The following is a 23,071-nucleotide window of genomic DNA, read 5'->3' on the forward strand; positions in this document are numbered from 1 at the left end:
GAGACCTTAAAACGCACGGGGCACAGTCATGTCCACTTGGAAGTCATGTTCTCCTGAAAACAAGAGCTGGCTCTGTTCGGAGGGCTGGCGCTCCCAGGCTCTTCAGCCCCGAGAGCAGCAGGCCCGCTGTGCCCCTCTCGTACTCCCACACACCACTTCCTCCTCCGTCCCTCCATCCCTTCCTCTCGCTTGGCCATCAGCAGGCTGAGTCAGTGCGGCAGGTGGATCCCTCACCCCGACCGCGCTGAAACAAACCGCAGCGAATCTGTTTGACTTTTAAGTGCCGGCAGGTTCCAACCACTTCTAGCTTTTTTTTTTTTTTCTTTTTTTTTTTTTTTGCAGCTGAAATGTTTGCGTTGAATCCGAGAGGCTTCAAGATGCAACAGATTTGCAGGATAGACTGTCACACACTACTGCTGATAAAGATTGCCTTAGAATAATATGTACAAAGCATAAAACGAATAAAGCTGAATTTCAGTTTTTTTTTTAAGGATGCTTGCATAACAAAAATGACAAAAAAACAAACAAACAAACAAAAAAAACACTCAAAATTTAAATAATAAGGTAGGAATAAAACAGCACCTGAACAGAAAACTATGACACTGAAAGCACTGTACAAACAAAATCTCCTGTTTTTGGTTTGGTTTTGTTTTTTTATCAAATAAGTGCATGGATTTGTTTGAAATTATTAACCTTTTCCTAACATTTTCCTTTCCTATCATCACTTCTACACTGCAACACATCTAATACAGTACAGCATCGCCTCCCACCAGCTCTCCACAGAGCTCACCCTCCCACCAGTGGGGTTGAGAAACATGGCGGTGTCACATCACTTATCTTTTGCAAGATCTCTCGTTGTTTTCTCCTCCATTAATCCTCACCCATCCGTTTATTTACATAATTATTTTTATTGCAACATTTATGAAGGTAGTCACTGTTGCCTTTAGAGTTTTCCAGTCTAGTCCTCCCTCACCCCACGCTGGGGTGTTTGCAGACATCTCGGGGGGCCGACAAGGTCCCCCATCCAGCAGGTATCAGCACATCATGTGGCCCAAGATATGGCTGCACTGTGCTCCTTGGCCTTCATGCGCAAGGCGGCGATACTGGAGGACTTGCGGTCAGGGTCCATGTTTAGATCGTACGTGTTCATGCCCGTAGGCATGCCGGGAGATCCTCCGAACAGGCTGCCCATGTGAGCCTGTCCCATGTGGCCGCCAGGGCTCGGCACGCCGAGAAAATCAGACACCCCGCTGGCAGAGTGGGGGTGAGGTGTCATGCAGGGCGTCACGGTGTCGCAGGACACGACGCAGCCCGGCACAGGAGACGCTGCGCTGCTGCTGCCGATCCAGGAGGGGTTCTGAATCTGAAATATTGATGGGAAATCAACATTGACTGGCATTAGGTCCACTGGTTTCTTACATATTACACTGTTCTGTTTCATCTAGACAGAGAGGAACCTACTACAACTTGTGTATACACTAGATCAGTGGTGTCGAATGTGAGGGCCGCAAGTGGGATCCAGGGGCAGTGCAATAATCTATTTTCACTTTTCGCTTACTGTCACAGATTATCTGTAGATAACACAGCAGCTTGTTTTCATGGATGTCTTCCTTTGAAATTTGGGGTAAACTGTTTACATGTGATGGGATTAATGGGGTCTGGTGTTTACATGCAACAGCCATTGTTATCGGAGCAGTTTGTGTGACGTGCGCAAAAGTGACGTTACGTCATACATTCCACTGAGGCATCCTATTATGTTAGGCTCTCTAAGAGTTTGTATTAGAGACAAACTCTCCGCAGCAGACCAGCTCTCCTCAGAAGCCGCCATCTTTGGTAAGTGAAGAAACAAACGTCACTACACAGTTAAACTTCTCGTCTGCAACCGATCGAAATTTCATTTGGTTTGGAGGTGTTTATATGGAGCTTTTTTTAAAAAAATTATTATTCCGTTTAATGCTTTTAAACCATTTACAATGTAAATATTAGGCTCCATGTAAATGCAGCTGCTGACATGATGACTATTTTGGTTACTGGTTTTACACTTCTTGTAATAACACAGCTTAAAGCAAAATTCCTATCAGATTGAGGTCTGTGGTCAAATCTGAGCCAGTTTATCACTGGCAGGATTTTTTTTTTCCATTTGGTTTCAGACTTGCTTTAGAAAAGCAATCCATGTGAGTAGGCAAGTCTGCCAGTATCATTCTGTTACTGTTGCATGGTTTCGCAGTTATGAGACATCACACCATAATGTGTTAGCAAAATTCTTGAACAATCCAAAATAATTCAACTTTTTCGATATATAGGTGTTAACATTCTTGCTGAGTGTAAGATGATGATTGCCAGGCAGTTGAGAGGGCATGTGATGTTAATATTTTATTTTCTGTTCTGTTTTTCTATAGATTGGACAAACAAGGCATCTGACAAGTTAATTTCTGAGCTTTTGGGATTCTCATAGGCAGATGTTGTTACCTTTGCACACCTTTGAGTCAGGCTAGCTGTTTCCCTCTGCTTCCAGTCTTTGTGCTAAGCTATGCTAATTGTCTGCAGGACAATGAACTTAACTTCATGTTTTGGGTACAAACATAACAGTCATATCAATTAGGAGGGAAATTAAATAAGCATATTTCCCAACGTTTTAAACATTCCTTTCAAATAAATACATAAATTAGCTGATAATTGCATGATTACACTATAATAAAATGACTTACTTTTTACAAAAAGTGGGCTATTAACCAGCTCTTTTAAATTTACAATCTGCAAGTAGAAATGAAATTTGCAAGGCAGGAAGTAAGTAGGACAATCAACCTTATCTGCTCTTGCTTGGGTTGAAAGAAATAAAAAAATAATAATTTTATACCTGTGCATAGTTCTCAGGACGCGTCAGAAGCGGCAGCTCATATGCAGTCGAGAAATGTGTCCGGACCTGCTGCATTTGACCAAAACGCTCCCTTTTCCTCCACTTTGCCCGTCGGTTCTGGAACCACACCTGCAGATAGAAAGATGTGTGAACGTCACAACAACTGGCAGGATCGTTTTGTCTGAAAGAATGAAGGATCTGTACTCTCACCTACCAAGCCTTGGTCCTGGGCCAATGTGAGGTTTAAAACTCAAGAGGAGGGAAAATGGAGCACCTAAACCCTTCGACAGGAAGTTTCCACCAAATCTGGGGGAAATACTTTTCTGTAGATAAAAATCTAACTTTCCCTTTAAAATGATCCCGTGCAGCACAGCCAGAAGACTGAAGGTTGAATATCAAGAAATCTGCAGCACATCAAATATCTTTTCTCACGGTGCACGCGAACAGACACAATTCAGAGAGCAGTGGAAGTTCTGGCGATGTACATTAAGTCATTACAGAGCTGAGAGAGCAAACAAAACAGAGAAACAGTGCGCCGCAACCTTCGCTTCACTTCAACAAAGTGTAATCAGATCTCCTCCCCCTCACCTTTGACTATTTGTTGTCTGACAAGAGAGGGACTTTTTCTCCCCACCGATGTTTTCTGCAATCGTCATCGACATCTAAATCTGAAACTTTTGTTTATTGAAAGCATTATTGTGTTTAAATTACCATCAGAGAGTGTTAGGGTACTCCAAATACATTAACTTGTGCTTTTCTTACATCAAAACATAATGGTTTGTTGTACAAGCCTTAACTGCCCCCCGACTGGACTGATGATCGGACAAATTACTCAACAGAAAGCTTTTTCTCTCTCACTTTTCTCTGATAGGATTCCTCTAATTTCATTTCATCTGCTCCTTGCTCGCACACTTTGTCGTAAGTCTAAGGAGGTATTATGGGAAATTGAAAAGCGAGATGGGATTAGAACCGGGGTTTGTTTGCATTTTCCTTTTTAATTTCCTGAAGCCTGAAGCTCTTGGCTTTGAGATGCTGTCTCCTCCTAAGTTAAAGAAGCACACAGGCCAGAGGATGTAATCCTTCTTTCCTTGATGTTTTCATACATCTTCCGCAGCGCTGTCTGGAACAACATCGCTCCTGAGTTGCTTTATGATTATTGCACATTAAAGATGCTTGTGCGGTGTCTCTATTTCTCTTCATACGGTGGCACCGGCAGCTCTCATCTGCTCTCTCTCCACCCTGTGCCCAGTCTGTTGGCTATTATACAGGGAGAACATATTTTTGTGTTGCACACACTGCGTCGTGACAGTAATTGGTAAAGACCCTGACAGCTTAAGTAGCTGGTGGACTTTCAATGAGGCTTTATTTATGTTACAGCCCCAGAGAGAAAGAGCAGAGAAATGCCATACTGGCCCCAGCAGGAGAGCTGTATGGGGCTGAAAACACTTTGAAGTGAGAGAGCGGCTCAGAGGATTGATAACCCGCCTCTGCTGTCACTCATGTCAGCTTCCATACCAAAGTAAAAAAGAAATCCGAGGCTGAGCCTGGCTTCAGTTTTCCAACACCCCCAAAGCACTAAAAATATCATGGAAACACCTCTGACCGCTGTTGTTGTTCATTAAACAAGGTTTGTTCTATTTTCTCCAAAATCCCCCAGCACATAATGTCTTATTTTCCCTGTCAATTGAAGGTAAGTGGAGCGACACAAAGAGATTCACACGGTGCAAAATGGTGCACAGAAGTTTTTTCGTGCACGTAATATGGACCTGTTGTCCGGTGGAGATCCTTGAGTCTGTTGGGACCCGAGGCATAAAAATTCCCCGGAGGCTCCTCCAACCATCGTTCATCACCGGTATGTTATCAATAATCTGACACCAGTGAAAAAATTGAAAAAACAAAATGCACGAAATTCAAACCTTTTTCCTTTTATTTCCATCATTCACATTAGTAGGATTCTCAAAAATTAATAACATTTGTATTTAAAAACCAAAACAACTGATACTCAAACTGTCAGATTGTAAATATGCCACATTATAAGGCTGTAAGTGATCATCATCATATGAAGCGTTGATTTGAAGGCAGCAGCAGTGCAGAGTATAGTGTCTTTATTGAATGTTTCAGGGGGTTGATAGATTTGTATTTCTATTATTGTAAAATATGCCAGTATGAGCGGCCATCAGGGGCCTCTTTTTTCAAATTTCTTTGGTGGGGTCCCCAAAAGTCTGACTGGTTTGCCTCCCCTGATGCTGCCGTCGTCATTTCCACTAGTTGTTAACAGCCCAATCATTTATATATTCAGCTCACCCTGATTCGTTCCTGACAATCTGATAATGGCTGAAGGTAACAATTATTTTCACTGCTGATTACAATTTTTTGGTCTATAAATTGTCCAAACATGTTCATAGAAAGGACATTCCCCCGGGCCTGAGCGATGTCTTCATCGCTGGTTTTGTTCGACTGTTCAAACCTTAAAGGTGCACTACGTAGTTTTGGGAGGTAACATTTTAATCAGAGGTGAAAAATCCTCATTGATTGATTTTCATGACTGAGTAGACTGGACTGGACACAGCATTCTGTGGACCAGAGGAAAATTGTTTTCTCAGTTACGGAGGCATATCATGAGTTTTGTGTTATTACCTTATTGATATCGTAAATATTACCTTTCTGAATGTTTTGAGAATTTCCTTTCCAAAACCACATCATGCCCCTTTAAAAATAATCCATGCAGTATCACAAAAAAAGATGCACTTAATCTTACACCAGGGACTATTCGTAAAATGTCTTAAATGATTTATATATTATCCAAATATCATGATGACTTCATCAATGAATTTAATTCCTAACTTAGAATAGTAGTATGTCAAACACACAGCATGTAATTTCTGCCATAAATCACGCTGGATCGTGAGAGTTGATGTTTTCATTGTTTAACAACCAGTGACTCAGGCCAAAAATGTTCACAGTGAGATCTTTTAGTCTTTTGCCTCTTATTCATGTTACATTTAGTCATGTTCGCCGACTTCCTTCCTCACACTCCTGACTCTCTCCTGGAAGTTAAAACAACAGGCGGCCAAATGAAAAACACCATTACCTTGAATAACTTTTTGGGGGGTTGAACATTGTTGGAAACATTTGTTTATAATGTGAGCACACAAATCCAACAACATATAGCAAGAGGTCTGGCTGGTTATAGACATTTTTATGAAACGTCAATTCGTTTCTAAATGTCTAAAACTTTATGAATGTGTTATAATACATATCTAAAGCACGTTTCAGTAGTATTTTTAGTCTTCATGATGGTCTTCGTCATGATTCCTCTCGCTTCTTGGTTTTCAAAAATGTTTTTATCAATTTCAAACTATTTTTGACCCTTTTTTTCTATCTGCAAGCTGATCTAATCCGGTGTTTGAAGGAACCATCGTCTCCTTCCCCGTTGGTCCGATCAGGCTTTCCTGCTATTTAATCTTTCGTTAACTGTTTGGATCTATAAACTCTGGCGGACACCTGTGTTTGCGTGCTGAACTCCACATGTCAGACGCTATCTCAGCTCTCTGCGCGAACAGAACGCCAAATCTGAGAAATGCGATGTTGTTGAAACCCCGACCCTTGACCCCTGACCTTCCCATGTATCTGTAGTGCATATGACTCGGATCTGAACTTACTTTCTCCCTTTGAAAGACTGAGACTGAAAAAGCAAACAACTCCAGACCCTGACATTTTTTTTCCCCTTTTTTTTATTCAAAGTTGTTTTTTTGTGTGAGAACCATCAGATAGTGAGGTGTAATATCACCCTCCTCAGAACTACACTCACATAGACTTTTTTTTTCTTTTTTTTTGGTTTTAAGTGCAATATGCTTAAAGTTTTAAAGGTTCCTTGATATTTTTTCCTCCAGACACAGAATTCATGAGCTGTGAGTCCTTTGCTTGTGAATGACCCGAATAGAGCACAGAACCCCGTCCTCTGACAGACTAGGCATCTCGTGTCTTTTATCTTTTTAACTTGAGTGTTTAAGAGGGCCGCTGGGAGAGCCGAGGGCTGTAAAGCTGCATCCATCTGAGGCGGGCAGGTCTGTGATAGTGTGAGCTGCGGAGCAGAGCACCATACCCTTGAGTTATAACCCTGTGGCTGCACAGACTTCCTGTGTTTCACTGCGTAGACTTTCTGGTCACCGTTCCAGCTTGTCATGTAAAAGATTGGCTTTAATCGTGGTTCTTATCCCTATCCCGTGTACAGCACTGCAGCAATATAAAGGACTGTAGCGTACTAGAATTCATCACGCGCTCCTAAAATGCACGAAATTCAGATATGACTCGGTATCTCAGTTGCTAACTTGCTCAAAGCTCATGGGAAAGGTTTCACACCCACCCTGGACGCCACAGCAGGGACACATTCTTGTCTGAACAGGATGTTAATGAAAGAAAAACACAGAAAATCCAGGGGCTTTGGTAGTTCATGGTGCACACACACACACACACACACACACACACATACACCACACATATGTGCAGAAATGGCGGAGGCCTGTCTATGTTCACCGTTGCCGGAATGCATTACAGCGGCAGTCACGAATTGTATGTAAATTGGGCCAGAAGGTCACTGGAAGGGGTTCAGTCAGAGTGGTGCTGTACGCCCCAGGCTCGGCTAATACCGGCAGAACTGAACTCACAAATTCAGGAAACCAAACAGCTACAGGTACAAAGAGAAAGGCCACGGAAACAATCCCATCGATCCCACACAGCACAGTCAAACAAGCCTCCTCGCATGTTGATGAAAGTCTGCTCTCCTGCAACTGCACATATGAGGCCCAGGCAGCTCAAACCTCAGCCCCATGGGCCCCCTGGCCTCTGTGAGCTCCCACTCCCCCACTCTCTCCCCCTCCACTCCCACATTACCAGATAAATCTCTCATGTTGTTCTGTGAGTGACGTTATCTATGCCGAGCTGCAGATGTTGAAGGATCCATGAGGTTATGTTGTTTAAACATCGTCTGTTCTGCTGTGACGAAGCGACTTTTTTTTACCTGTGGATAGGACAGGCACGTCACTGCCGGAGATGCAGTTGCAGGACTAAAAATGTTGGCATTGTACGTTCCTCCGCAAACCATAGATGTATTATAGTTGTAAGTTTCATGTGTACCATATCAACAGTTCCACAATACGTGTCATATCATGTTCATACAGCCAGCGAGACAAGCGAGGGACCACTGTACGAGTCAGCGTTTCAGCTGGCATTGGAGCATGTTCGAGCCAACAAACTAGTAATTTAAACATGCTTGTGGCAACAGAACCAGCTAAGCAAAAACACGATCTTTCCCTAACCCTAACCAAGTGTTTCTTAAGAGTGTTTCTAGACAGTTTATCTAATGTTAACAGTAAAGATTTCTGCAAATCACAGATACTTCCAAGGTTGACGTTCGTGCCAAGTGTGGCATATCATGTTCTCATTATGTGCTTATTAGCCACATATCACAACAGGACATGGAGTTGTGACAGGAGAGAAAAAGAAAATTCAGCCTCAACAACCATCAAGTTGCAACATAAAGAAACATTTAGTTTGAGCTTCTCTGTGGTTTTGCGGCAACGTTTATTCTTTGCTATCAGCCGTGTTTTTGCCTGATAAGCTGCATATGAGATTGACCAGAACACTGTTGTTGAGCGTCCTTCATTACCTGCACACGAGCTTCCGTCAAGTCAGTCCTCAGCGCCAGCTGCTCCCGGGCATAAACATCAGGATAGTGCGTCTTCTGGAAAACCTTCTCCAGTTCCTCCAGCTGGTAGCTTGTAAAGGTTGTGCGGTTGCGCCTCTTCTTGCCCTTGTTGCTTTCGCCCCCATCGCCCTTGTCCAGAGGGCTCGACAAGTCTGTGCCCGGTGGCCTATCAGAGGCAACCTTCACGCCCTGATCCTTCACAGCCAGGTAGCTGGTGTCCATCCCAGGTGGGTCGGAGTCTGGAGCCAAGTCTGAGTCTGTCAAGCCTGAACTGTCTTTACCTGTAGGCACAGGGAGGACATGGAAACTGTTAGAAGAGGTTCAGGATGGATTCAAAATAGATGTCTGTAAATGTGTTAGAAGTCTGAAGATCATGACATGATGTTCAGAAAAAAGTGTAAGATTGTTATTTCACTTTACAATCTGTCTGTTTTAGCCTACAAAATTAAACGAAGGTAGATGCCTATCTAAGGCCTTACATTCTACTGCTATTCTTCAGGATTTCAGCTGTCATGTGTCTTCAGATGAATAAGGTGATAAAATGAGCTGGGAAGGCTGTTGATAGTCAGACTACAAAGATTCTCAACTCATGGTGCCTTAGTCAAAAATAATGACAGCTGTTTTTCACTTTTCAGTTTGTCAACATACTGCTTTTAAAGACACATCATTTTACTTTGGGATACTACTAGAACAGATTTACATGCTTTAATAAATTAAAAAAAACCAACTGATTTTCACATATTGTCCAGTGTTGCAGCACTGTGTTCCCCTCTATCTGAAATGTTTCGTTTTGGTTCCTGTCTCTTTAAGACCCCCCCCCCATCCAAAATACCCAGTCTGCTCTGATTGGTCAGCTCACACAGGCTTGAGCCACCTGCTAATAACAATAAAGCAGTTTTACTAAGTTAATCCTTATGTGATAAACTAGCCACTAAGCATAAATTAAGCAAATGTGTGACATGGTGACGTAGTGTGATGTCACTAAGTCACGGAATAAAAGGCGCGACTTAGTGACATCACACTATGTCACCATGTGTGAGGAGTTTCAGGAGCAGTGTTTTCTGTGGGAGAGAGGAGCACTGAAAGAAAGGAGTAAAATAATAATAGGTCTCCTTTAAATCGTAAAACGAGATCGCTGAAAGAGGAGTCTCTCTTTCTTTCTTTGTCAAAAATGAGAGACATTTTCATTCATTTTCAGAAAGCCAACACATTTTAAAAATATTTTTGGGTCTCTAATATTCAGTCGCTTGCCTCTGGCAGAATAGTCACAACTGGAGATTTGTTTGTAGGATTGGTATAATAATTCACGGGGTTTGATAGGATGGAACAAAGGGAAAACAGTTGTGAAATCCGTTGGCACACATTCTCGACTATGTGTCGATTTGTTTGTCTGTCTGTGTAATGGATGGCCTGGATCACTGACTGCTTACAGGATCCAGTTGTAGTTCGTAGATCATCTTGTGACATCCTGGCCATAACTGACAAAAAGTTGTGAACACACACACACTCACACTCACACACACATACACACACTCTCTTCCACTCAGCTGTTTATCAGTCCTGCATGTGGATGAGGTCTATCATGTGGCTGCAGAGTCACCTGGCAGCAAGACTGTCGCAATTAATTTAACTGGGGAGTGATTTGAAAGCATGCAAAACGGGAGAAAGACCCATCTTTGTACTCTCTCTTTCTTCCCCTGTCACACACACTCACACACACACACACACACACACACACACACACACACACACACACACACACACACACACACACACACTTGTTTTCTTCATGGCTGCAGCTTAACTGTAAAACCTCAGGCAGCTCTCTGATTATAAATTTCCACAGCCGTGTCCCTGCCAGTGTTCTTGTCTAAGCTGGCAGCTCTTCTCTCCCTTCGCCAGTCAATCCAGCTCACACACACACATCTTTGGATTAATACACATCCACAACATCCTGCAGGCCGTCTCTCTCTGGCTCAGTCTAGTGGCGACTCGCAGCGCTGCACGCTCCCGCTGCCTCGACACCATCTGAGGTGAGGTTATTTTCAGGATGGAGGCCGTCTCCGCTCATGTGCCCATCCAGCGATTTGTCAGGTTAGAACCCGGAGGTGTGTGCGTCGGTGTGAGCAGATTTTCAGTACACAGGAGAGCACAGTCAGCACAGGAGATCTCACACAGCCGGTGACCCCCAGTCCACTGCCATGTTGGGTAATGTGCTGCAAGGTGAGGCGAATGGATAGCTTGTCATAGGCTGACAGCGTTTGTCACAGAAACGTGCACGGATGAGTGTATTTCAAGTGCATCTCTTAGTGATGTCATCATATAAATCAAAGTACCCAGATGTAGGCTATTTTTAGGCATATATTTGTTTGTGGCTATATTCTGGGGATTCTTTAGTTTTATTTCCTGTCATCATCATCATGGGACCTTTGACCCTCTTTCCTCCTTTAAGGCTTGAATGCAGAGGCCCAGTGTCACGTGAACTTGTTGTCGGTGTTGTAAAATGTTGAGTCAAAATAAAGTAAAATAATTAATTTACCCATATGAATAGTACTCGAGTCAAACCATCAGAAGTCATTTTTATCAATAAATATACTTAAAAGTATGCTGGTCTGAGTAAAAGTGCCTCACTTTGGCTCTGATGGAGCACGCAATCTGCAAAGTAACTAGTTGACTTAAGTTAACAAATAAATGCTGTGAGTAAAAAGTACAACATTCCTCTACATAATGTAGTGAAGTGGAAGTATGAAAGAGAAGACTAAGTACCTCAAAATTGTACTCAAGCACAGATTGACAGTGCATATCACTGGTGGGTGGCAAATTATGCTTTTTTTAGACATACTGATGTCAGTGAACTTTTATTTTATGAATTCACTGAGGACTTGTGATTGTGATTGAGTGGTCAGGGCTGGGTTTGCATGAAGATTTATGCTACCAGAGCCAAAACAATACCCAAGTTAAGGAAACCAAAATGGGTTAATACTTTATGAGACGAATTATACCTTATTGTCTTGAGGAATAACAACCCATCAAAAAAGCATTTTAGACCATGGACACATTTTTTGAAGGAAAATAAATACCAGCTTTCAGTAGTTGACACAGCTTTGACACTTTTTGACCCTCAGTGCTACAATCCCATTTTGCTCAGTACCAGAACAGTACAAGGGTTCGAGAAATGGTTCATGTTTTTATTCCATCCAACTGAAGCCTCGCTGAGGAGAGCCTGCAGATGCCCACTGTAAAATAAAGTTATCACACCGACTTTATTTGATCCAGCCTTGCGAGAGGATTAATAAAACCTGTCTCTCCGTACAGAGTGCATTCTGTTGTATGGTATTAAAGAACCATATATCAGACCGGATGCATTTCAGCCCTGCAGATTCGCCGAGCCTCGATCTCAGGCCGCGTTTTGGTGGCAGGCTGCTCGCCGGGGGGTCTAAAGGCCTGAAACATCGTCCTGCTGTCCATGACTAAAACATCCTGTTAGGTTCGAAGGGAGCAAACGTGTTTTATCCCAGCGTAAATACGCTCTGGTTATTTCATCATATTTCCCTGGCCTGGACCCGCAGTCCCCACAAGGGCAGGAGCTGTTTGAAACCATGAGGCCTCTCGCTGATCAAAGCACATTGTTTATATCGGATGTCGCTGATGTTTTTTCTGCAGGAGAGGGATATTGTGACAATCGCGCCAACGCCGTCCAAGGTGAACAGCAGTGGGCCCCCCTGCAGCGAACGCCACATGTATGAAGAACTGAGAAAGTCTCTCCGCGAGCATGTCAGGAAATGATCTGTGAAACACACGCTACGTCGAAACCTCTTTCTGCCGGGCTCCCTTTCCATCACACAAATGACAACTTCAGCTTACACCTGCACTTCTGCCTTTCAACAAAAAGCACGTCCCAACAAACATCCAGCAAACTCACAAACCAAAAGTCTTTATTTTTTTTTTTTTCCTCTTCTTCTCCTTTTCTTTTCAGGCGAACACGCCATGCAAAATGTTTTGAGTTGCAACCACAGAATGTTCTATTTCCACTGCAGCGAGTGCTCTGGAGGGATCCAGCGCTCAGCATCTGTTCCAATTACAGCGAACAGAGAAAGAAGAGCGAGAGAGTCCGCCGCTCAGAGAAAAGCTCCTCGCACAAAAAAACCCAAAACTTCTTCGGAACAAGCTCGAGCTCGAGTCGTGTGAATATTTCCACCCGAGTCTAGAAAATTCATGTTAAAACATACATCCGAGGCAATATTTATTTTTACACATTATTATGTCATTGCTGGCACTGACATCAAATCTAAAGTTTGATTTAAGACCTTCCGTCGCACCTCATTTTTAATATCGCGTGGCACTTCCCCTGTGGATCATGGAGTCAAAATGACATCCTTGCGGGGCAGACACTCAGCGCGGACAGCTATTAATTCACAGTTGAGAACGAGGGGGCAACATCAAAGTGCAGTTTAACTGGCTGTAAAGCGACAGGGCACCTTCCCTGCCTCTTTATTGACTGGGATGACTGGGGTCAGCTCACGGTGTTAAGAGGAAACACTATAAATTACGCACCACGCGGCGACTGGGAGAGATTAACAACATGTTGCTCAAACTGAAAGGAGAAATATCCGAAAAGGGGGGGAGGGAACATAAACAGCGGAGCGAAAAGAGGGGAGAGGAAAGAGAGAGGATGTAAACGAAACGCAGAGAAGAGAGGAGAGAAGAGGTGTTTGAGCAGAGTATTTATTTGTACATGTTTTTGGGATTTGTTTTACTGACTTAAAAATGTGGATCGGGACGTAACATGGAGCTTTGAACAGTGGATAACTCTTAAGTCCTGCTCGGCTGTAGAGACAGAGACATGCCGCGACACTGATGCACTGTAAAATCTGACAAGGCGATCGTACGTAAAAATTATTAGTCTACTTTACTCAACAATGTTTTTTTTTTTTTTTAGGTTTTTAAAGCTCCTCAGCTTGTGCAGCTTAAATGTAATAGTCTTCTTGGTCATTCTGAGGTAATCGGTTTCCTGATTTTTTGAAGGAAAGTCAACTCTTATAATCTACAGTTCGCCTGACACTCTGTGGACCTGACAATCAAGCCAAGGCAGTATTGATATGCTAAACATGACATCTGAAGTTTGAGAACAATTTTATGTGCATGTAATTGTTTTTGCTGTATTTGTTTATCTACACCTCCTTCACAACATTTCAGAGGGAAACATTGTACTTTTTACTCCATTTATCTGACAGTTATACTCTTTCTTTCTTTACAAATTTTTAGCTCAAGAAGACTGGTGTTATTGTTACAGAGTAATTATTAGGTAGTTAAAATGTTTTATTATTTATCTTTTATCATTATATTTATTTTGTTGATAATACCTTTTTTTTTTTTTTTAATGAAACAGATAGCTGCTGCCCTTATAGCATTTGGTATTATTTTGGTGCCACTGTTGCAAAGACAACCGGATTGTTTTGTGGTTTTTTTTTTTTTTTTTTTTTTTTATCAAAGTAGTCACTACCAACAATGCAGAAGAAGATGCGAGTTTATTACTCATTCAGCCAATAATGGAGACGTGAAAGCAGATATAAATGGTGCTATGGTGGATCAGGAGTCAGCCTGTGGCTGGCATGATTGCACAGTGGAAGTGTCACAGTGTCATTATTTTATATCCATTATATTGTGCAATTAAAATTGACTTCATGATGATACATTAAAGTAAAAAAACATGTCTATTTACCTTCAGAAAGCAGGACTTTAAATGTGTTTCTACATTGGCAAGTTTTTGGACATTTTGGGGGCAAGATGCAAACCCATCGACTCATCGTCACATTTTAATTTGACATCCCGCGGTTACTGGGCAACTTTATAAGTGCAATGTTAAAACTGTTTCTGGGCCCTGATGAACGCACGTCTACTAGCTATTATGTTAACTCTCTTTTAGCTCTGTTTTTGGTCCCCACCAACTCCTGAGGGAAGTGTCTGGCTTTTCAGCTGCTAAATGTTCCGCTATGATCACCGCAAACATCATCCGTCTGCTGCCTGGCGATGAACAGGTAGAAAAAACAAGCGACTATAACAGAGCCAAACAGTAAAGTTGCATCCAGACAGCGAAACAATGAGCTGAAACTCTCCATAAGCTTAGTAATGCTTCTGGGAGCTGCTCAGTCAGGTGATAATTCTCTGCATGCCTGTTGCTCATATTGTTACTTGATATTCTAAAATCAGCTATTATAGCCACTCTAAGTAAAGCATCTCAGTTTTTCCTCCATCACAGCTGAAGACGGAGTCAAAGTTTCTCTGACCTTCTGTTCGTGAAATCTACTCTCGTCTCTTCTGGAAGCAGATATCAGATGACTATAAATAGCCTGATACTATTCTTGCTCCGTGTGGTGTCAGGTGCGTTCATCAAAACATTTTTGGACAATACACACTCTTGTATACTGTAAACACACACACACACACACACACACGGACACAAACTGCCCTTCACGCCAAAGTGCGTATCCACACAGAGGAGTCGATGTGTCTCCCAGAGAGAACCTCAGCAGACATCAGCACATCACATTTATTGTTTTTTTTCTTTACGAAAAATGTTCTTCAGTGACCATCTGATAGGTTGCCATTCACTTTGAAATTTAACTCTGCTGACTGAGCGCTGCGATGATCCATCTCAGCAGGCCGCGCAAAACTCAGACTGCGAAAAAGAAAAAAAAAAAAAAACCCATAAAGCTGAGGACTGATAAATCACCTCTCACGCACCCTTTGTCTTCTTTGTGCTCTCCCCCCTCTGTATCTCCCTCCGTTCCTCCCTCGCTCCCTCCCGCTCTCTTCCAAATGTTTCTCTCAGACGTTGCTGGAGCAGAATCTCCTTCATCTTGTGTTTTTGTTGTCTGATCGAAAGTGAACATTCCATGCGAGTGGGAAAAACTTGCGAGAGTACGTATTTCGTGCGCACGCACGTAAAACAAAACAAAAAAAAGAATGCAAGATTTCCAGACGTCAGTCCTAAGAATGAATCACAACTCTTCACTCTGTCGAGTTCATAGTTATGGATTAGAAATGTTAACTGTCAAAGAAATGCAACTGAGAAAACAGCTGAATATCAAATCCAATAATTACATAGAAACAACATGATACTTCAATACATATCATATCAGATACTTACGTGTTTTGCCAATAACTAGTGGCAAAACACTAAATATTAGCAGTAATATAGTATACATATCTGTCCAACTACTGGTGGAATCAGAATTGAACAAAGGAGGAAACATTTTGAACATAATAGTTGCAGGAATCAGTATTACTGTTGCTGAAGAGAAACTTTAAATCCATTTGTGTTAATGTAATCATGTGTATCTTTAGTTGACATATTCAATCCGATCCTGTTTTAAGTGGTCAGGCGAGTCACTACTGAACTTGTCAAAAGTCAAGTTTCGAAAATCAATTGCCTTCAGTGTTTAAACATTTTTGTCTACTAGAAACTGGAGTCGTAACAATTAATTGATCAATCAATTAGTTGTCAGCTATTTTTTATAATTGACTGACTGGTTTGAGTGATTTTCTTAAGTAATAAAGTGAAAATGTGAATTGTGAATGCATTTTAAATGTAAATTCTTTTACTCCTCTGTGACAGTAAACTGAATATATTTAGGTTGTAGGCAAAACAAGAGGACGCCATCTTGGGCTTTGGAAAACACAGATCGATATATTCAACAATTTTCTTGCATTTTAAAGAAAAACAACAACTAGATAAATCAAAGAAAACAATCTTAAGATGAATCTATAGTCAAAGCGATTGCGCAGCTGTACTAAAACCAAGAAGTGATTAAGCTTTTTGGTGACTGTACACAAGGCCTTGAGAAACCTTTGAGGTATTACCTTAAGATGTCGGGCCATTACTGATGAGCATATACCAAAAAAATAAAAAAAAGAAAATTCAGCCTGGCGAGGAAAATAGAATATAAGTCTCTAAATCACACCAATTAAAGTCAAGTGAGTGCAGTGAGAAAGTCATCGACTGTACGGGGCACAGAAACCTACCGAAACACTGTGATCAGTCGTCCACGGTTGGTTTCTGTCTCGCCGTTCGGTTTACATGACGCGGTGTCAATGAGACCAAAGCGAGTCCTGGACCGCGTGAGCCCTTTTTTTGCCCTGCTGCTCTCACTCGGCCATGCAAGCCGAGCCTAATGTAAATTGCCCTGCCAAACTTTAAGCTAAATGGTAAAATGATCCTGAGTCCTTGTCACCTCCACTCATGTCATTGACTGGCTGAAGTGTGCCTCAGTTGTCTGGGCCGCATGGCTGGTTCCCATTACTCCCTGCTCGAACCAATCAGCACAGACGGCCATTACGAGAGGCTGAAATGGTTGTGCCGGGTTAAAGATGGTGAAGGAACAAGAAAAAAAAAAAAAAAAAGCCAGGGGATGGCAGTGACAAAATCTTACAAGCCAGTGCAATCATGTCCTGAATACTGGTGCGTTCAGTGCTCCAGCAGGGAAAGTAATATCTCCACATGCAGGGCAGAAGAGCTGGATCGAATTCTCGCTTTGCCCTAAAGATAAATTATGGTTTAAACTGGAATAAACTGCAGCCTTTTATGTCTTCAAATTCCACCAGCAGTGTGTGTTTCGTGGTGCTAAGATGTCATTACACTACAAAATCAGTCGCCGTTTAACACAAAAAAGGGGATAAAAAGGCACGATCCCGCTGCAGTTAGACCTGCGATTTAAAACCCATGCGACAACAAAGGAGCGTCCTCCGTCTTATTGGTGCAGTCGAGTGTTTACAACGTAAAACTGGATCCCGAATGTTGCAAAGGGCTCGACCTTGACACCGGAGAGTTTCAATCAGAGGGTTTCGAATGGATTCTCTCTGCTGTGTGCATGCCGGGGAACTCGCCCTGCCCTCCAAACAGACGGGGGCAGGAGAGCCGAGCCAAAGGTCGGACGCTGAGGGAAGAGACGGACACATCAAAAGAGGACGCGTGAAGGTGGCTGATCGAGTCATTCTCTGGGGCCTGTTTTATCCAACGAAGAAGTCCTTCTACATTTCAACCAGTTTTATATTGATACAGTAAATGCATTAGCTTACATTTTACAGTTTATGTTTTCTTTCTTTTTTTTTACTATTTGGTGTCTTTAACTGAAATATAGCTTTTACTTATGTTCCCACTTGATATGACTTTAATCTTCTGCATTCAGGAGAGAAATACTTTTAAATGACTGCATTTATTTACAGCTGTAGTTACAAGTGACTTTATCATCTAGTGAAAATGTGCCTCAGTGATAATGATAATCCCAAATTACATGTACTTAAAATGGGCCTCCCGAACGCGCATTTTTACTTTTGAGACTTTAAGACCATTTTGCTGAAAATATTATACTTTCATTTGAAAGGTGCACTGTTCAGTTTAATCAGAAGAGAAAGAGCTTCACTGACTGATTTTATGCCTAAACAACAGAAATGGCCTTGTGCTGACGTTAAAGGACTGCACATTGTCACACTGTTTTACTGTGTTTATATGTGGCGGACCCTGCCACCTTGCTAGCCTCAAACAGTGTTCTGAGGGGTATACTTTAATATAATATTTTCGCTTTAGTAAAATGTTAAATGTTGGACATTTACTTGTAATGAAGTAGTTCAATATTGTTGTATTACTTGATTTACTTTTGATATTTTAATGTTAAACCTTCACTAATGTAAAATCATATATGTCAGAAATAGGCCTTTACTAGTAATCAGTGACGGAACTAAATCAAATTTACTCAAGTACCGTACTTAAATACAATATTGAGATACTCTGATATCTTAAGTTACAAGTTACTTTGCTGATTACATGTCGTAACAGAGCCAAAAGCAGCACATTTTTCAGTTCACTTATTTCATGAGAAATTGGAAAAGAAAACAAAAAACACTGATTCTGACATGCGGAGTATCAGATCAGATGACCGACCTCATAGTTTACAGTACATACATACATCACTGAAGTACATCAGATACTTTAGAACTTCTACTCAAGTACTATTCATACGGGTGACTTCCACTTTTACTGATGTAATATTTTAACACAATGACTGTGAGTACTTTCTACAACACTGCTTGTGATAAAGTAGTTTAATCTTGTTATATAGCATATTCTACTTTTGATACTTTAAGTACAGTTTGCCGGTAATATTTCTGTACTTTCACTTCAGTAAAACATAAAATACAGGACTTTTATTTATATTAAAGGAGCTGTACATGGCTGTATTGCTTGTTTTGCCTCTGATATTTAAATGTTAGACACTGAAGTCATATGATGAACGCCGGACTTTCATTTGTATAAAAAGTAGTTTTTCATTGTTGTATTGCCAGTTTTATTGAAGGAAACAGGTCTGAGCACTTCATCAATCTGTAACCTTTGCTGCTTTTTGGGCTCTAATACCTCCATCGCTGTTGATGTTAGGAATCCTACCAACAGCCTTCTGAACCACACCGTCACATTTCTCTCACTTCTAGTCAGTCTGCTGCTGTCAGAGCTGAGCTGAGAGCTGTTCTCACTCTCCGAGCTGCCCTGTTGATTTCACATAACACCGTGATTGGCGATGTGTTTGTAGTCACTCCAGTGTATGTAAATGTTTATCAGGCGGACGCTCTGTTTTTTACCTGACCTGGAATGTCTCTGTCACAGTGTGGGCAGGCCGAACCTCTGACAACTCTGACACCAGCCATCACATCACCTTTGACTGCAGGGATCAAGCCACAAATTAAAACAAGGAAGCGCTCTCTGACAATCTGAAACTCCCCGCTGATTGTGTAAAATACAGGGCTGATAAAAGAAATGGGGCAGGAAGTAAAATACACCAGAATTTTTTCGCCAATAAACACATCAGGAATCATTTATCATTTTTCTCCCCAGCTTGGGCGTTCAGCATATTTCACTGCTGCTTTCAATTTAGGTCCAGTCGTCACTGTAGAAGTCAGTAAAAAGATAAAGTTAACTGGAGACTCCAGTGAGAGGAAAACTGCCACCACTCTCAAGTTCTATCTGGCTTTTAAAGTCTCAAAGTCACATTTACAAGTTAAATTTAGTTTTTGAAGAAATGTGTCGAATACGAGGTGATAAAAACATGAATTCTAAAAATGTGATTTTTTTCAAAAACAGCGTCTCCTGTGATCCCAGGCTGAAGAGCTGAAGGAGTTTTATCTCTGCGGGCCGAGTCACTGAGCAGGAGAACAGAGAAGTGGACATCTGAGTCGGATTAATGCCAGAGCTCCTGCTGTCTGCAGCACCGAGCTGTTTTTCTGCCTTATCCACTGTGGATCCAGTCATTGTTATCATCATCATCATCATCATCATCATCATCATTATTATTAAGGGGTCTTTGTTGTAAAAGGACAACCTGACCCATCCTGGAGTCCAACCCTGGTGGTAAAGTAAAATTTATAAATGACATAAAATATAAAATTGTATGTAATTTAACTAACTCACAACTTAAAATCTGCTCCAAACACGAAGTCATGACTTCCTCTATCTTCTCTAAATTATGTTTTGGGAAGAGCCGATATTTAAAACATATAATAATAATAATAATAATAATAATAATAATAATAATAATAATAATAATAATAATAATAATAATAATAATAATTCGTTTGCTTTCTGTCTTTCTTCATTGTCCGAACTAGAATGTCAGCTCACTCTCAGTCTAATAACTGCGGTTTATTTACAACACGATATAACATTTTTATTCCATCTGGATTTACCGGATCTGTTTCAGGGTTAATGGGTGATAAAAACTTAACAGCCATTATAAAAAAAGACTCTTTGGGGAAGACTGATCACCGTTCTTGACGTTTTTGGAGCAATGAACTTATTTTTTCTTTCTTTTCTTTTTTTCTGCTAAGGCCGATTTCCAGAAACTGCCAAAACATATTTAAACCGTTTCAGTTTAACACTGACAGACAGACGGACAGATCGAGGACACCGATGGCGCGATAACGCCGTGCGTAAAGGCAGAATGACGTTATTATTATTATTATTATTATTATTATTATTATTATTATTATTATTATTGTAACTGCATCTTCCTGTTCTGGTTGGTCACACAAACCATTTAAAGTTTTTTTAATCTTGTTACATAATTGGATCTTGATCTGATTTTAATTTGACGATGTTTTTTTTTTTTTTAAAACACTACTTTAATCTCTTATTTACAAAAATGTACTCCTCGGTGGGCTAAATTCACATGTGAGGTATCCTGAATTCATTCATAAATGTAAAGAGAGAGCGTGTGAGAGAAACAGGCCCGGAGGCTTTGTGGCTGCATTCACGTCCAGAGTGGCTCTATTGTGCACAAAACCTCAAAACTGCGACACTTTCAGACTTCAGATGCATACGTGCGTTTTGCAAAATTTCATTTAAAAACAAAGAAACGAATGAAATGAAGATGATGAAGCATGTATCTCCTCATCCTTTACGCATCAGATCGAGTTATTTTGATTTCTGTCGCTTAAGCTTTACAACCTGTGGCTCAAAACTGAAGACGAGTCAAATCTGGATTAAAACACAACGAATTTACTCTCACGATATCATTTATTAGTCAGACTGACGGCTGTGTGTGTGTGTGTGTGTGTGTGTGTGTGTGTGTGTGTGTGTGTTCTCCTCAGAGAGCAGGAGGGGATGCAGTTGAAGGTCAACCTCCATTTTTTATTTAAAGGCCTTTTACGCGTCTCTTTTAAATCTTCCATTTTTCATTTTGCTGCCGTGTGTGTTTGAGAAAAAAAAAACCCAAAAAAACAAAACAGGAATAAGCTGCTTCAAAGTGGCCGCCTGCCTCGCGAGGGTCAAAGTTTTATTTACACCCTCATCATTCAGCCGTTACAGCAGCGTCCCCGCGCAATTAAATCTAAGTGGGGCCAATCAGGCAGAGCAATGAAATGAAAATATTATCAGTTTGGAGCTCACTATTTGTGTCATCTGAAAACCTGTTAATTCAATTGTCCGACTCAGCTCCAATATTAAGGATTGTAATGCAGATTATCGCATTAAATGCGCCCTAATTTAATTTTGATGGCCAAAGGGCCAATTTGATAGTCGGGAAGATTATGCCTCTTCTTAACTGTGTTACGCACATGACTGCTGGGCCGCCTCGTTACGAGCCGGGATGCCCTGATGCCTTTTTACGCGCGGAGGAGGTTTCCCGTGTCAGGAAAACAACACGAAAGTTTTTTTTTTTAAACTTTATGTTACTCTATTTTATTTATTTTAATGCACTAAACACGCAACAAGTGCAATTTCAACAGTCAGATATCAGAGAGACCATCCGGGATCAAGCATCTGAGCTCTGGAACCACAATGTCGAGTTTTACGCATCGAAACTTCCAAACCAATCTGGCTACATCTGCGGATTTTGTGGTAACAAGTGGAGCAGAGAAGAGCGATGGCTGGCTGAAAAAAAAAAAATGATCCGCGCAGGTACAAGAGAATATCAGACACAGCGCAGCTCCAGAGAAACATCTTTATGGGACATTTCTGCTGATATCTTCACGGTTATTCGTCTCCTTTATGATAAAACAGCCCCGGACTGTAACTCAATCCCCTCTGCGCGTTTTTTCTTTCTTTCTTTTTTTGAACTCACCATAACACGGGACGAGCGCTCCGTTGTGTCCGCTCTCCTGGTGCAGTTTGCCCTCCTCGGGGGGTGTTTTGCAAGAAGACCTCTGCATGAAGAGGTGGTATTTGCTGAAAGTGCCTTGCCCAGCTGCGGCGGCATCCAATGACTGGCACTCCTGCTGGAAGGGGCTCCGGGACTTTTCTCCGTAAGCCTGACCTTTGTTGGGCAGGAAGGCGGTGGGGCTGTATTTGGTGTCAGTAGCTGGGAATGTCCTAAAGTGGTCCGCGTGGTGATCCCTACCTTGCGCTGCAGAGGGGCTATAATATGAATCCATGGATGTCATGTCGCTGTATGAAACGCAGGTCTCGGCGTTCATGCCTAAAAACGAGTCGGGGGGAGAAAAAAGGAGCAAAGTTTTTTCTTCTTGCTCTCTCTCTCTCTCTCTTGGAAAGGGAAGCGCAGACACCCCCTCCTCTCCTCTCCTCTACCTCATACAGATGAACGCACACACACACACACACACGCTTGCACGCACGCACGCAGAGACTGCAGCGCACACCACACCGCAGCTGGCTTTGGTTATAAAACGATTCAGATCTTTTCCAGGAACCACTGTCGTTGACCAAACACTCCGAACTCCCCCTCAGGTTTGAGCAGAGTTACACAAACCCGTCTTCTCCTCGGAGGAAAGGGGACCGAGATCTGCTGGCTGCGGGACTTCTCCCAAGTGGTCATGCTGATGACATGAACGAGTTAGGTCGCTTATTAGGTGGGGGAGGAAAAAAAAAAAAAAAAAGTTCGCAAAGTTGGGGCGGGGGCGGGTTAAACACATGACATTAATGCAATTTGGATATGAATATAGCCCGTGAGTGATGGCACTGGGGCGGAGAGGGCACGATTTCACGCTTCATTCGCGATGGTTCA

At 41.8% G+C, this 23,071-nt stretch overlaps 1 protein-coding gene across 1 annotated transcript; it reads right to left on the reverse strand.

The window, feature by feature from the left end:
* Nucleotides 1-484: 484 nt before the first annotated feature.
* Nucleotides 485-22,534, reverse strand: alx4a (ALX homeobox 4a). Its single transcript, XM_037095877.1, has 4 exons — nucleotides 22,172-22,534; nucleotides 8,526-8,845; nucleotides 2,858-2,986; nucleotides 485-1,363 (listed from the first exon to the last, which is right to left on the reverse strand). Exons 1-4 carry the CDS (start codon nucleotides 22,521-22,523, stop codon nucleotides 1,043-1,045), a joined length of 1,122 nt encoding a protein of 373 aa, XP_036951772.1. The 5' UTR covers nucleotides 22,524-22,534; the 3' UTR covers nucleotides 485-1,042.
* Nucleotides 22,535-23,071: the final 537 nt, after the last annotated feature.

Source organism: Acanthopagrus latus, chromosome 4 (genome assembly GCF_904848185.1).
Source record: "Acanthopagrus latus isolate v.2019 chromosome 4, fAcaLat1.1, whole genome shotgun sequence".
NCBI lineage: Eukaryota > Metazoa > Chordata > Actinopteri > Spariformes > Sparidae > Acanthopagrus > Acanthopagrus latus.

Bases quoted from the DNA above. Each gene is read 5' to 3' on its own strand.
- alx4a (XM_037095877.1), bottom strand. From the start codon at position 22,523: ATGAACGCCGAGACCTGCGTTTCATACAGCGACATGACATCCATGGAT. The intron at 8,846-22,171 runs GTGAGTTCAAAA...CTGTGCCTACAG, and splicing joins AGCGCTCGTCCCGTGTTATG to GTAAAGACAGTTCAGGCTTG. The intron at 2,987-8,525 runs GTAATGAAGGAC...TTCTATCTGCAG, and splicing joins TGACGGAAGCTCGTGTGCAG to GTGTGGTTCCAGAACCGACG.